Genomic DNA, 15,812 nt, shown 5'->3' with positions numbered 1-15,812 from the left:
TGGAAGGAATTCGATGTTTACGATGTATTAGAAAATAGCGATTTGTGCAATTCCTTTTTTGAATAAGGGGTTTACCTTAATAGACATAAGGCATATAAAACTGTTAGACTGGCCCTCCCCTACACAGTATAGTTTCTCCTTATTCCCAGTCCTTCGGTTCATTGCATAACAAGCGCCTGTTCGAAGTAGTAAAAAGGACTATCGTAATATTTTCATATTGAGACTAAATTCAACATGCTTCGTGGGCTTATTCTATTACACAGTTGCAAAAATCCTGGAATTTATTTACAAAGAACGGTAAGACGTTCAATATAGGTGTTTTTAGCTGGTCACAAAAACATGATCACATTTACGTTCCATAGTGCACGTAAACCTAGACTTTTTTTCACTTAAAAGTTTGGTTATTTCCAGGGTTTTTCCGCATCATTACTGGCCAGGCAAAGCAGCTCACTGGCCTTTGCGGCGATAAATCAGACAAGAGTCGCTTGGAACTATATCAAGAAGGGAACAAATGTTGTAAGTTAAAACTCTTCCAAAATTGTACTTTGTAAAGACCCTTGGATGCGATGATGGCATGAGTGCACAAGTGTCACTCTAGGAAGAAATTTACTGCACGTCGAAGGGGGAGGGGCTGGTCAATGTTCTTAGGGTTATGGCTTTTTATAACGCCACATTCAACTCTTTTCCTCCTAAAATGTATGAAGCTATTGCAATTGTATCTAAAAGCTAGTTGTCAAATTTGTTCAACCGTATCTAAAAGGGGGGAAGGTGGTGCTGTTAGGGGGGGTCAGAGCTAAGGGGGGTAGGCTTGGTATGTTTCCCAACTACATCTAGCACCGTGTATTCCTTGACTCAGCACATCCTACAATTAATTAGATACTGTGTTAGATACTGAATTAGATAATTTTGCTAAAAAAATATGTTATCACAGTATGTTATCGCTAAAAAAGTATGTTATCACAGTGATTCAGCATAAAACAGGTAAGGAGAATCAGTAAAATATCACAATCATCTACTATTTAGTTTGTTTCGTACTAATACACTGTTATGTCTTTGTTCTCTTTTGTTCTGGCGTGACTATTACGCTTTAGCAATTACATTTTGTTGCACTGGATTTTGAAAACCACTCTGTCTAATCTTCAATAATATCATACACTTAGGAAGAAAACCCAAATTTGGTTGAAGATTAAGGAAAGACACAAAGTATTAAAGGAAACATTGTTTTGGTTTTAAAGCGTCTGTGCTTTAAAAAAATGATGTGCAATAATGTTATGTGTAAATAAGAAGAGGACCTTTGTTCAAAGAAATATTTATGCTGACAGCAGGGCTTATGGCATGACCCAAGTTAACACTTGAAATGAATTCATAATTCCCAAATTCCCAATGGACCAAAACAAATGAACAGACAAATAATAATGTAAACAGACATTAAACATTTGACACATTCGTCATCATACTGTAAGAAGTGTGTTTAATAGTCTAGATATGATGATAGGAGGTGGCTGGGTTTGGAATTTATTTAGTCCAAGATTTTTAGATTTTGGCTATCAGACTCTAGTCCAGTCAATCTAGTGTTTTACCAAAAAGTTATTGCAAAATAAGTAATTCCAGTCTTAAATAACAGAGAAGTATGTCCTTATTAACTTCCCAAAAGTTCTCCAACGTTCTCGTGGGGAACATCTTAAAAATTTCGATCAAAGTTTTTTGCCATTTCACCACAGGGTACCCAATTATCTTATTTTATCAAATAGATATTAACTGAGATTGTACTGTTGTTATATCGATTGAATTTATTATTATGTATACTTAGTACAAAGTTGAATGAGTTTTTTCCAAAAAACAGACTTATTTTACTTAATGTATATCATTTTCTTTCCCTTCACCACAGGGTACCCAACAACAATAAGAGTACAAATATCTGTGCAGTGACAGCAAACTTGAAAACTCAACCATAGCATGCAAAAATGCAATATCTATGATACATTTTAGTAGTTATTAATTAACCTAAGACGTGAAACCAGCACGCTTCAATCACAGTCTTTCGAGGATGTGGGCTTACAGCATGACCAAGAAAACTGTGAACACCGGAAATATGTATGGAATGTTTGTTTCGACCAATCACTCGCGAGATATTCAAACAGTCAACTAGAAACGTCTCAACAAGTCTCAGTGTCTAAATTCTCGCTATTGATTTGCCAGAAGACAATAAACATTCCACACATATTTTAGCTGTTCACGGTTTTACTGGTTGCCCACTTAGTGATGTAAACTGCATTTGCTTTTATTAACTGGCTCAATTTTAATATCTTATCTCTCATATTGCATTGTGAAAGGGGGTTTGAACTGTTCACTCAAGCCATAAAAGTGTTAAAGAGTTTGCTGTTTAATCCGTCTAGCATTATTGATTTATTTTTTGTTTCACGATTACTGTGTCTGTAAATGAGAGAAAAATAGCCTACCTGTAGGCTTTGATAGTTTTTCTGGCACGAAAACCCCGAAAACACGGAGCTCGCATAACCCGGCCGCCATCTTGGATAATGCGCTCTGCAGGGTGAGGGGGCCCGCACATTTTTCCTCCCCCTCCCCCTGCGGAGCGCATTATCCAAGATGGCAGCCGGGTTATGTAAACCCCTTTTTTTCGGGCTTTTCGCATACCTGTCAACTCTCCCGCATTAGGCGGAAGTCTCAAGATTTTGGACCCCTTCTCCCGCTCTCCCGCGTTGACCACCAAATCTCCCACTTTTTAGCAATTTTTATCGCTTCCGAAAAATTATTCCATTGAAAATTGTCATTTTGCCTATTTTCTATTAAAATATTTGAAACAATTCCCTTACGTAGAGCAATTTATCTAACACCCTTGTGAGATCTATAAGTGGATTTGTTCGCGAGAGCTTTCTATATGGCAAACGCCTGCAAGGTTAAACCCACCCCTCCCCTAAAAAAAATTTCTCAAGCCTTGAGATTTTCGGAGGTTCACAGGTATGTTTTCGTGCCGGAAAAACTATCAAAGCCTACAGGTAGGCTAAGAGAAAAATGTGTAAATCAATGCACATTACCCTTTTGATACTTTGCGTGGCAAAGTGTGTCTCAGCCTCGATCAAATTAAAGACAGAAAACTGTTTTTTTTTATTCTCGCTTTTTATGTGACTCCGGTATCCTGAGGTAACATTCAAGAAAAAAAGCTAAATTTAACCCAAAAGTTCCCCCAAGAGATCTTCACATAATTTTTGGGATGTTGTTTAGAATGTCTTTTTTTTATCATTTAACAGTTAAATTGTTTGTGTTGCAATTACTTTTTGGTTAGGACCGGACTACTTGTGGAATGTTTGTGGTTTAAAATTGTCTGTTTGTTGTTTGTTTAGTTGCAGTCAAGATCACAAGGCTTAGGTGTAATCTGCAGGAGACTTCTCGTCTCTGATCCTGCAGCAGTACCATTTGCTGAAACAGCTATAGCTAAAAAGATAACAGGTAGATACTTATTTACAGTCAGAGTTGTTTTGAGACTGTTAAGAATCCAAAATCCATTTTATTCTGTAATAGTTAATAGTCAAGCAAAGCCAAAGCAGGGAGGGGCACATTCACGCCTCTGCTGGGCATTTTCTTATAATTAGCGCCCAGTCTACCATTGATAGGCCTGACTCGGTCAGCCTAGGGTACATATTAGCAAGTCATTGATTGGTTTAGTTGCTCTTAGAAGATTCACAGCAGGGTTACTGTGACAAGTTGCGTGACAGAGCACGTGCTCAGAACGTGACCCAGGACCCATACAGATTGTGCAAGACTCATGGCTCGTTTCACCGTTGAATAAACGTCTACAAAACTTCTTATTATCCTCTTCTTACATGGTGGCCGCGGTTAACTATGGCCTCAGGATATGTCTTACCGCCGCCGGCGCCGCTGGAGATACACAATAGCAATGCTGCTGACAAATGGAAGCGATTTGTGCTCGCTTGGAAAAACTACTCGTTGGCGACTGGGTTGAACGAGAAAGCTGAAGCCGTACAAGTAGCTACGTTGCTAACAGTTATCGGTGAAGAGGCGAGAGAAGTCTACTCGACATTTACCCTGACCGAAGGAGAGACAGACAAGATAGAGCCTGTCATAAAGAAATTCGCCGAGTACTGTCAACCAAGAAAGAACGTGCCGTTCGAAAGATTCCGTTTCAACCAGCGAATGCAAGAGCCTGGAGAGTCCTACGAGCACTATAGAACAGCGCTGAGAAAATTGGCCGAGTCCTGCGAGTTTGATACGATTACGCCAGACGAAATACTTCGAGATCGGTTGTTATTTGGAATACATGACACGAAGGTCAGAGAAAGGTTGTTACGCGAGTCCAAATTAACACTAGCGAAAACAGATGAAATTTGCCGAGCGGCTGAGAGTATGCTTGCTCAGATGAAAATAGTCAAAGATACATCTGAGACAGACGTCAATGCCGTGAGTAAATTCGAGTCGAAGAAACCCAACATCAAAAATTATCGGCGAAAGCAACGAGGTCAAGGCAAACAATGTGACAACTGTGGATACCAACATATGGCAAATCAGGAATCGTGTCCCGCACGAGGAAAGGACTGCCGGAAGTGCGGAGCGAAAAATCACTTTGCCAATAGATGCAAACAGGAAGTCAAGGCTACCGAAGTCGAAGAAACAGATATGTATCCTGAGGAGACATATCAAACGGAGGAAGTATTGGCCGTCTGGTTGGATGATTCGCAGCTGGTCACATTTCAATCAGAGTCTGGAAGTTTCATCCGTTTCCAACCTGATACTGGTGCACAATGCAATGTGTTGCCAGTGCACATATACAAGCAGGCGTGTAACGACCACAAGCTAGTAAAAGTGAAACCCGTGCAAACGTCCTTAGTGGCGTATGGGGGATCAAAGATCAAAGTCGTCGGGCATGCCTTGGCATGAACATTATACAGTACAATGACAACGACCAGTTTCACAAACCGCAGACAGATGGAGCGACAGTGTTCACCGTTGACCCCAAACCAGGAGCTGCACTAACAAGAGAAGAAATATTGGCTAAGTTCCCAGCAGTGTTCAGTGACGGGGTTGGCAAACTTGATGGAGAATACACCATCAGACTAGACACAAACGCTCAACCAGTACAACACGCACCACGTAGAGTTGCAGTAGCCCTAAGACCCCAGCTCAAGAAAACCTTGAATGATCTAGTGGACAAAGAGATAATAGCACCGGTGACCACACCCACCTCGTGGATCAGCTCTATGGTAGTAGTTCCCAAGAAAGATGGAAAACTGCGAATATGCCTAGACCCAAAGGATCTCAACAAAGCCATCCAGAGGGAAAACTATCCCCTACCAACCATAGAAGAGGTTGCAACACGATTACACGGTGCCAAGGTGTTCACGTTGTTGGATGTCCGCAACGGTTTCTGGCACGTCCAGCTAGAGGAAGAGTCGACCTATCTAACAACTTTCCATACACCGTTTGGCCGATACCGATGGAAGAGAATGCCTTTCGGGATCTCCTCAGCACCAGAAGTGTTTCAAAGAAAGATGCATGAATTTGCCGAAGGTCTGACTGGAACCGAAGTTGTTGCTGATGATTTCCTGGTAGTGGGCTATGGCGAGAGCTACGAGGAGGCAACGGCGGATCACGACAGGAACCTCCTGGCATTCCTAAACCGTTGTGATCAACGGGACATACACCTGAATCCCGACAAGATGAGACTTAGGAAATCAGAGTTACTCTTCATTGGCCACATAGCAACTGACAAGGGACTTAAAGTCAACCCTGCTAAAGTGCGAGCAATTGTGGACATGCCCTCACCGACCGACAAGCTTGGGGTACAGCGTCTGTTAGGCCTAGCCCAATACCTTGCAAAGTTCCTGCCCCAGCTGTCAGACATCACAAAGCCGCTGAGGGATCTCACACAGAGCGACGTGCAGTTCATCTGGGATGATGCGCAACAGTCTGCGTTTGAAAAGCTAAAGGATGCCGTTACAGTCACTCCAGTATTGCGGTACTACAACCTAGACGAGGAGATTACACTTCAGTGCGATGCGTCGCAGAGCGGATTGGGTGCCGCATTACTACAGAATGGCCAACCAGTAGCCTACGCATCACGTGCACTCACGCCCGCTGAGACGCGTTATGCACAGATTGAGAAGGAGCTGCTCGCGATTGTTTTTGCGTGTGACCGTTTCCATACGTACGTCTACGGCCGCGAAGTCGTCAACATCGAGACTGATCACAAGCCTTTGGAACCAATCTTCATCAAACCTCTGGCGACTGCTCCGAAACGCCTACAACGAATGCTGCTGAGTCTGCAGAGTTACAGTCTCAATGTGAAGTACAAGAAAGGCAAAGATCTTTACTTGGCTGACACCCTAAGCAGAGCTTACCTACCCGAAGTCAACGCCTGGGAGTGTACCAGGGAGCTGGAGGAGATTGACCATCGATCGTGGATGCCAGTGAGAGAAGAGACTTGGCAGCAACTCAAAAATGCAGCAGTAGATGATGCGGTGCAACAAAACCTTCGAGAGGTTATAAAGAGAGGTTGGCCAGAGAGCAAAACAGACCTGCCGGAGTGCGTGCATCCTTACTTTGATATTCGAGACGAGCTAACTGTCCAAGAAGAACTCATCTTTAAAGGCCAACAGTTGGTGGTTCCTAGAGCCCTGAGGAAGGAGCTTATGGAAAAGACACACTCATCCCACATCGGTATAGAAGGCTGCATAAGACGAGCAAGAGACACGTTTTTCTGGCCGCGGATGACTGTCGAGTTGAAGGAGTACATCACAAAATGCGAAGTATGTTTGACTCATCGCAGTGGCCAACGAAAGGAGCCAATTCTCCAACATGAGTTTGTCGCTCGACCTTGGGGAAAGGTCTCAGCTGACCTCTGTGAGCTCGACAACCGAACACTGCTAGTGGTCAGTGACTACTTCAGCAACTACATAGAAGTGGCCCGGCTTAACACAGTGACGTCACGAGCAATAATAAAGGAGCTGAAGGCAATATTTGCCAGGTTTGGCATCCCAGACACCCTTATAACCGACAATGGACCGCAGTTCGCATCAGCGGAGTTTAGTGTATTTGCCAAGACCTGGATGTTCGAACACAAGACGTCATCCCCAAGATATGCCCAAGCAAATGGGAAAGCGGAAAATGCTGTACAGACAGTAAAGAGGCTGTTTAAAAAATGCAAGACATCCGGGGGGTCAGAATTCCAAGCACTTCTCGACTGGCGGAATACTCCGACTACTGGAATCGGAACTAGCCCGGCCCAGCGCCTTTTCGGACGTCGATGCAAAACACTTCTCCCTGTGGCTGGTTCCCTACTACAGCCTAGCTACAACACTGAAGAGGACACCAGGAAGTTGATAGGTACCAAGCAACGCCAGAAGTTTTATTACGATAAGCACAGCAAGCCCCTGGAGCCCATTGCTGTCGGCGAAACTGTGCGCATGAAGCTACCAGGACAAGACACGTGGACGCCTGGTACGTGTTTAGGTCAAGCCGGACCTAGGAGCTACAACGTCGAGACTGAAGGTACCACCTACCGACGAAACCGCCGACAGTTGATCAGCACTGGAGAAACAAACAGCCAAGTACCTGATGTTCTGGAATCACCAGAACCCGATGATGCTCAGCAGCAACCCAGCCAGGTTGCCATGCCACCAGATTCTTCACAGGCTATAACAAGGCCTCGGCGGGAGGTGAAGCCTCCTGCATGGCTCAAAGACTATGTGCCAAAATAACATTGAAACTGTTAGGACACTGAACATTAGTAATAATCCATCGTATGATTTTAGTTGTAAAATTTCGATTTTTACCCTTTGATTATTATAATGTTGTTTTAACCAACCGTTAGCGTTACTGTTAAAAGAGGGAAGATGTGACAAGTTGCGTGACAGAGCACGTGCTCAGAACGTGACCCAGGACCCATACAGATTGTGCAAGACTCATGGCTCGTTTCACCGTTGAATAAACGTCTACAAAACTTCTTATTATCCTCTTCTTACAGTTACTTATACTGTTTACTCTGCAGCACCGTGTTAGGTTGTATAAGTTTTGTTTATGCTCCTTTCCTGTGTTGCTAGGCTACTGGCTCTAGGTTACTTGGCACAGTTTGTAGTTCACTGTTGTAGCCATTGGATGAAAGCACCAGGCTGTGTAATTTTCTTTATGTTTTACTCCCTGTTGCTAGGTTACTGGCTGTTAGGTTGTGCTGGCATGACGTTTGCTATGGTGGCGTTGGGCGGAATCACTAGGCTGACTGAATCAGGCCTATCAATGGTAGACTGGGACCTAATCAAGGGAATGAAGCCGCCAACCACTCAAGCTGAATGGGAGGCTGAGTTCGCAAAGTACCAAGAATTCCCTGAATACAAAATGTAAGTATAGGAGTATATGCTGTAGAGCAGGGGGAAGTAGCAGAAGATTTTTTAAGGCAATATTATCATGTTGTCATCAACTGGCTTTGCAACTATGTAACAAGCCTAAATGTAAGCATGGGTAAAAACCACTGAAGCACTTAGCTGCATATATTAGCTACTGCATAACTTCAGACTTTGACGTGATAGCGGTGGATCATATATGCAGAGGCTCTTCAGTGTTTTTTACCCATGCTTACATGCGGGCCTGTCACGAAGTTGCAAAGCCAGTTGGCGACAACCTTTTGTCAAACAACTGTATATCTTTAACCCCTTGCTACTCTTGACCGTAGCTTTGTATATGAAACCCTGTGTTGGGCATTCAAGTGGACACTCAATTGCTTTTTCAGCAATTACTGGCGAAAACATAGTTTAGCACATTTGGCGGGAAATGTGGCATTTGGCAGGAAAAAGGGCAAAACATGTGCTGGACTTCAACCAAGCCCAATAAAGTATTAGTAATTGTGCAAATTGTCAATGAAAATATATTATTTCAAGAGTCAAATGATTAAGAACACTAATTCATGGTCTCAAAAGCGAGCTCATAGAAAATTTGAGGCGGAAACTGCTGAGGTAAATCACTTACCACTAGAAAGTGCTCCTGAGGTCAAAACGTGAACCGCAGACTGCAAACTTGACCGCAAATCCTTGTCACATGACACTCAGAGGTTTGATGTTTGCTGTTTCCAAGAAAAAGGGCTGTGCTAAATGTCTCTAAAATCTTCCTTAGTGGGTGAGCTCAAAACGGATCACTCACGATATTAGAATTTCCTACCAAATTAATTTTCACATTATTGCTAAATGGAAAGTTATACCATCCGTCTTTTCAGCTCAAACCAAGGCATGTCTCTGGCAGACTTCAAGCGCATCTGGTACATGGAGTACTTCCACCGCATGTGGGGCAGGGCTATCGGAGTCGTCTACTTTTTACCAGCTGGTTATCTCTGGGCAAGGGGGTACTTTAATAAATCCATGAAGATCAGAGTTGGTGTACTAGGGGGACTTTTGGTTTTTCAGGTAAGATTATCCATCTTTGCGGGAGAACCACCCCCTCCCCTCCCTCAAACTGAAATGTAGGGGAGATATAACTCAGAACACCTTAAAATTTTAGAGACCACCCATCAGTGTAAAAAAATTGCCACCCCCCCTTTAACAACCCCCAGGACCCCCTTCAACAAGTAGAACAGAAAAAGTAGAGCCCCTTCCTCCTTTAGAGAGCCCTTGGTTTGCCCCCCCCTCTTTTGGGTGACTAATATCTTCTTATTTAATGAACATGCCCTTATCAAAATTTATGTCGTGTGCTATGTTTAACCTTTGTGTGCCCTTCCCCCTCCCCCTTCCCCAGTATTCTGCCCCCTTCTCTGGGGTATTTTGGATCTGCCCTGAATGCCACAATGTTTTTATCACATATACTTGGGTGCCATCACCATCTATGGTAATAGTGTGAGACAGAATGAACTCCCCTCTACCCCCCCATGGACATACCCAGAGAAGCTCAGAGATTGAAGGGAAAGGCAGAGAGGATGCCCTAAAACATAAGGGGGAACATAGTTTTTTTTATTAGCGAGGTTATTCTTTTCATAATAATATTCACCCACTCAACACATTTTCAGTATATTCTAACACCCATTAAAAAACTGAATTTGCTTGGTGTATTGTACAGGGTTTGCTGGGCTGGTACATGGTCAAGAGTGGCCTTGATGAGGAACTTATCGGTAACAACATTCCTCGCGTCAGTCAGTACCGGCTTGCCTCGCATCTAGGCTCTGCTATCGTCTTTTATATGGGACTCCTTTGGTGTTCCTTGGGCCAGCTGTTGCCACGCAATCAGGTACTTGCATTATTTTATTATTATTAAATCATTATTTTTGAGGATTGGATAAATTTTTCTCTCCCTTCCCCAGTATGAGCTAACAAAGGAGCTGCGGAGGTTTCGCATGTATACGCACAGCTGCAAAGGACTTGTATTCCTTACTGCTATATCAGGTGTGGCGGTCTTGAACGTTTTATAACACAAACTCCCCTCAGACTAGAACTGTTTTATAACAAGAACTCCCCTCAGAGTAGAATTGTTTTATAAGGAACTCCCCTCAGACTAGAACTGTTTTACAACACAAACTTTTCTCAGAGTAAAACTGTTTTATAACATGAACTCCCCTAAGTGTAGAACTGTTTTATAACAGGAACTCCCCTAAGAGTAGACCTCTTATAAAACTCAGGAACTCCCCTGACTACTAGAACTGTTTTATAAAATGAACTCCCCTCAGAGTAGAACTCAGACTAGAACTCAGAGTAGAACTGCTTTATAACAGGAACTCCCCTCGGAGTAGAACTGCTTTATAACAGGAACTCCCCTCGGAGTAGAACTGTTTTATAACATGAAATCCCCTAAGAGTAGAACTGTTTTATAGCATGAACTCCCCTCAGAGTAGAACGTTTTTTTAAACTCTGGAACTCCCCTGACAAGAACTGTTTTATAAAATAAACTCCCCTCAGAGTAAAACTGTTTTATAACAGGAACTCCCCTCTGACTAGAACTGTTTCATAAAATAAACTCCCCTCAGAGTAGAACTGTTTTATAACATGAACTCTCCTCAGAGAGTAAAACTGTTTATAACACGAACTTCCCTCAAAGTAGAACTGTTTTTTTAACATGAACTCCCCTCAGAGTAGAACTGTTTTATAACAGGAACCCCCTTCTGACTAGAGCTGTTTTATAACACGAACTTTTCTCAGAGTAGAACTGTTTTATAACACGAACTTTTCTCAGAGTAGAACTGTTTTATAACACGAACTCCCCTCAGAGAGTAGAACTGTTTATAACACGAACTTCCCTCAAAGTAGAACTGTTTTTTAACATGAACTCCCCTAGAGTAGAACTGTTTTATAACAGGAAACCCCTTCTGACTAGAGCTGTTTTATAACACGAACTTTTCTCAGAGTAGAACTGTTTTATAACACAAACTCCCCTCTGACTAGAACTGTTTTATAAACGAACTTCCCTCTGTTGACTCTACTCATGTCCATATCAGGTGCTGGGACACGAGGGGCATGCCCCCCCCCAAAAAAATAAAAATAAAAAAATATGGAAATGACCAGAAGGGCTTTGGTGTGCCCTAAATATTTTCTTAATATTTCTATCGTGCTCCACCCTAATATTTCGAGTCCTGATACAGCTCTTATGGTTATACCTGATTATACTCGTTCAGTGATCGTCACGTTTATAATGTGTTATATTGTAACCTTCCAAATCTTTCCTTTTCAGGGGCATTCGTCGCTGGGTTAGATGCCGGCCTTGTGTACAACTCGTACCCAAAGATGGCGGGCCGATGGATTCCCACCGATCTTTTCGCGCAAAGTCCAACATGGCGGAACTTCTTCGAGAATGCCACCACCGTCCAGTTCGATCATAGAATTCTGGTTAGTCCCGGGGGGGGACTCCGATAAAAACAGACGGGGGTGATCGTCAGCAAAATCTATAACCCTTAGGGAGGGCACTTTGGGCGTGGTCAACAGAAATTCGTACCCCTAAGAGTTAGAAAATTGGGTGTGGTCGAAGGAATTCTTAACCATAAGAGATGGCAAATTGAAAAACGTTTAACATACCCTAAGAAATAGCAATTGGCCGAATTTTATACCCTAAAAGATGGCAAAATCGGAAAAATCCTTCAACACCCCTAAGGGGACCATCAAAGATGTGACGGTCAGTCCCGTCTACTTTTGTGGAGAGTCTCACCCGGGTGTTAGTCAGATACAGTCAACTTTCCCCTCTAACAAGACACTCTAGGTAGCGCTTTATACCGAGTCCTTGTCAAATCTCACTTTGCTTACCAGAAAAAAACTACTTTACTCTCTCGAAAGCGGTTAACTTTACTAACCCATACCCCTAAAAACACCACCAAACACCACATATAGACGCCCTCGTGAGCAGACAGCTCTACTTCGAACACCTTTTCATTTCGCTGTTATCCTTCAAATAAGGTACTTTATTATTACCTACTCTCCTACGCGGACACTTTTACTACGGGTGTCCAAAGTTTTCCTAGTCCACACTTGTATTGTAAGAAATAATTAAACACACCTATGTCCTGGGCCAGATATATTATTTTTGCTCGCCCCCTACTATTGTTCTAAATTTCCCTTGTACCTGTTGAAAATCTAATAAACCCTTCATTTTTTATTGATATTCCCATTGCCACGTTTTTTAGGGGAGTACTACGGTTGCCGCCGTCGCTATGCTGTGGGGACTCGCCAGACCGCTTGCCTTACCAGGGCGGGCTCGCCTTGCTGTCAACTGTCTTGTAGGGATGGCTTCAGTCCAGGTGAGACTCACGGGACGTGCATACGCCATGTTTTTTAATGTACGGCTTTGTTCTCTAGACCAGTACCCGTTTGAGCTGCGTAATTTACGTGGGACAAATATTGTTTGGCGGTTGGCCCTTGATTGATGGGCGGTTGGCCCTTGCTTGATGGGCGGTTGGCTCTTGATTGATTGGCGGTTGGAGCTTGATTGATGGGCGGTTGGAGCTTGATTGATGGGCGGTTGGTCCATGATTGATGGGCGGTTGGCCCATGATTGATGGGCGGTTGGCCCTTGATTGATGTGCGGTTGGCCCATGATTGATGGGCGGTTGGCCCTTGATTGGTGGCGTTTGGCCCTTGATTGTTGGGCGGTTGGCCCTTGATTGATGGGCGTTTGGCCCTTGATTGATGGGCGGTTGGCCGTTGATTGATGGGCGGTTGGAGCTTGATTGATGGGCGGTTGGAGCTTGATTGATGGGCGGTTGGCCCATGATTGATGGGCGGTTGGCCCTTGATTGATGGTGTTTGGCCCTTGATTGTTGGGCGGTTGGCTCTTGATTGATGGGCGTTTGGCCCTTGATTGATGGGCGGTTGTAGCTTGATTGATGGGCGGTTGTAGCTTAATTGTTGGGTGGTTGGAGCTTGATTGTCCGGCGGTTGGCCCTTGATTGATGGGCGGTTGGAGCTTATTACACAGGGAAGCACGGGTGGCCTAGTGTGTTAGCGCATCGGCCTCTCACCGCTGTGGCCCAGGTTCGAATCCTGGCTCAAACTGGGGATTTTTTCCGGGTTCCTGCCTTGAATCGAATTTGTCACAAGTGAGTTGAAGTTATTCTCCCGTGTTTCCAGTCTTCTCGGATAAGGACACTAAACCGGAGGTCCCGTCTCTTCAAGCTGTACTACACTAAACCTGAACCGAAGGGACGTAAAAGAACCACTGGGGACGCAATAAACCCTCTGGCAGTGACCACCCCCAGTGACAGTGCTTACTAACCGAGGTTACACTTGAGTTGGAGCCGTGCTCTGTTGTGTCAACCTTACCGCTATTTCATATGTGTAATAGTGGTAGAAGCCTTATAAATCCCCTAAATTGTTGGGCGGTTGGCCCTTGATTGATGGGCAGTTGGCCCTTGTTTGATGGTGTTTGGCCCTTGATTGTTGGGCGGTTGGCCCTTGATTGATGGGCGTTTGGCCCTTGATTGATGGGCGGTTTAAGCTTAATTGTTGGGCGGTTGGCCCTTGATTGATGGGCGGTTGGAGCTTGATTGTCCGGCGGTTGGCCCTTGATTGATGGGCGGTTGGAGCTTAATTGTTGTGCGGTTGGCCCTTGATTGATGGGCGGTTGGAGCTAAATTGTTGGGCGGTTGGCCATTGATTAATGTGCGGTTGGAGCATGATTGATGGGGCGGCTGGCCCTTGATTGTTTGGCGGTTGGCCCTTGATTGTTCGGCGGTTGGCCCTTGATTGTTGGGCGGTTGGCCCTTGATTGTTGGGCGGTTGGCCCTTGATTGTTGGGCGGTTGGCCCTTGATGGATGGGCGGTTGGAGCTTGATGGATGAGCGGTTGGCCCTTGATTGATGGGCGGTTATAGCTTGATTGTTGGGCGGTTGGCCCTTGATTGATGGGCGGTCGGAGCCTAATTGTTGGGCCGTTGGCCCTTGATTAATGGACGGTTGGAGCTTGATGGATGGGCGGTTGGCCCTTGATTGATGGACGGTTGAAGCTTGATTGTTGGGCGGTTGGCCGAGTAACTTATTGGTGGTTGGTCCTTGATTGTTGGGCGGTTGGTCCTGGATTGTTAGGCGGTTTAATAGGTTGTTTAGAATTTAATCGGAAATCCCGGAATGAGATCCCAGTTTTTCCGGGATGCAATAATGGTAAGAAAAAGTTTCCTATATTCCAGATTTTCCGGGGTGACTACACCCACGTCCACGGTAGCTTGCGTGTCATTGTACAATACGTCTACTTAAATACTCAATCGTGAGAGGCCATGAGAGTGACACCTGCGAATCTTCTTATTTACCCGGCAAATCGATCAAAGTATTTCCCTCCTCAGTGTGGGATGTGCAACGTGTTTGACCACGCCCTGTTCTCTTTCTGCAGGTGACGCTTGGTATCCTGACCCTCCTGTACTTCGTTCCGACTCACCTTGCCGCGACGCACCAGTCCGGCTCTCTCGTCTTGCTATCTATCGCTCTGTGGCTCAGCACCGAGTTGAGGAAACCTTTAGCAGCCGTTCCCAAATAGAGAGCTATAGGGGTTCTTGCCTAAATTGACGGCAAGCATGCAGAATTGTTCCTGTAGCTGTGTTTCCTTTATAGGCAGCTACAGAGTACCAACAGGTTGACAAAAGAAATTGCTGTAGAACTAGAACAATTTTGGCAGTAATGTGCAAGTCAAATGTTGACAGCCTTACACACCCAAGAGCCTCTATGAAGAGATTTAACAACAAATCTAAGTCAACAAGAGTAATGCAAATCCCTCCGAGTTGCAGATAACATTCAATCCGAACCCTCTTATCCGCTTTTTGTCAAGTAGTTTGTTCGTATGTCTGATAATAGATGTGTTATTTCTACACGTATGAGACCCATCGAGTCTTTCGGTTGAGCTTTTCAGTTCTCTTGAAGGCCTTGAGAAAATGGTAAAAAATATTTGTTTTGATGGTGTCGTGAAAACATTATTAATATAAAGACAAAATAAAAAGAATGCAAACATTTATTGTAGTTTGATTTTTCATTTATTACTATTTCTTGTGCAAACCTTGTACCATTCTCATAGAAAATATTACATGTCTGTTTTTTTAAATAGCTGGTTTTATAGTAATTTCTCAGAGACACCTAGGATATCTTATATTCTTTTGTTGGAATCTCCACACAATCCTAAAATTACGGACTACGCTGTAAGAGTGGATTTCTATATTTTTCTTCTTCAGTATAAATCGATGCAGCCTGCCCGAATGGCTTGGCTAAATATTTTATCTGCTACTAAAATGTACTGTCATGTGGTATTTTCATGTGGTATTGTCACGTGACACCTCCCATTACCGCCCCTCCCTATGCTTAGGATGCATCCTTATAATAAAACAAGACAAGCAATCGTAGC

At 43.9% G+C, this 15,812-nt stretch overlaps 1 protein-coding gene across 1 annotated transcript; it reads left to right on the top strand.

Annotated features, from left to right (window-relative positions):
- Positions 1-161: 161 nt before the first annotated feature.
- Positions 162-15,426, top strand: LOC5520973 (cytochrome c oxidase assembly protein COX15 homolog). Its single transcript, XM_001640827.3, has 10 exons — positions 162-297; positions 412-516; positions 3,363-3,468; positions 8,183-8,369; positions 9,239-9,425; positions 10,072-10,239; positions 10,313-10,394; positions 11,674-11,828; positions 12,617-12,730; positions 14,814-15,426. Exons 1-10 carry the CDS (start codon positions 235-237, stop codon positions 14,955-14,957), a joined length of 1,311 nt encoding a protein of 436 aa, XP_001640877.2. The 5' UTR covers positions 162-234; the 3' UTR covers positions 14,958-15,426.
- Positions 15,427-15,812: the final 386 nt, after the last annotated feature.

Source organism: Nematostella vectensis, chromosome 6 (assembly GCF_932526225.1).
Source record: "Nematostella vectensis chromosome 6, jaNemVect1.1, whole genome shotgun sequence".
Taxonomy (NCBI): Eukaryota; Metazoa; Cnidaria; class Anthozoa; order Actiniaria; family Edwardsiidae; genus Nematostella; species Nematostella vectensis.
Note: the sequence above shows the minus strand (reverse complement) of the source record. Positions and strands in the feature narration are given on the sequence as shown.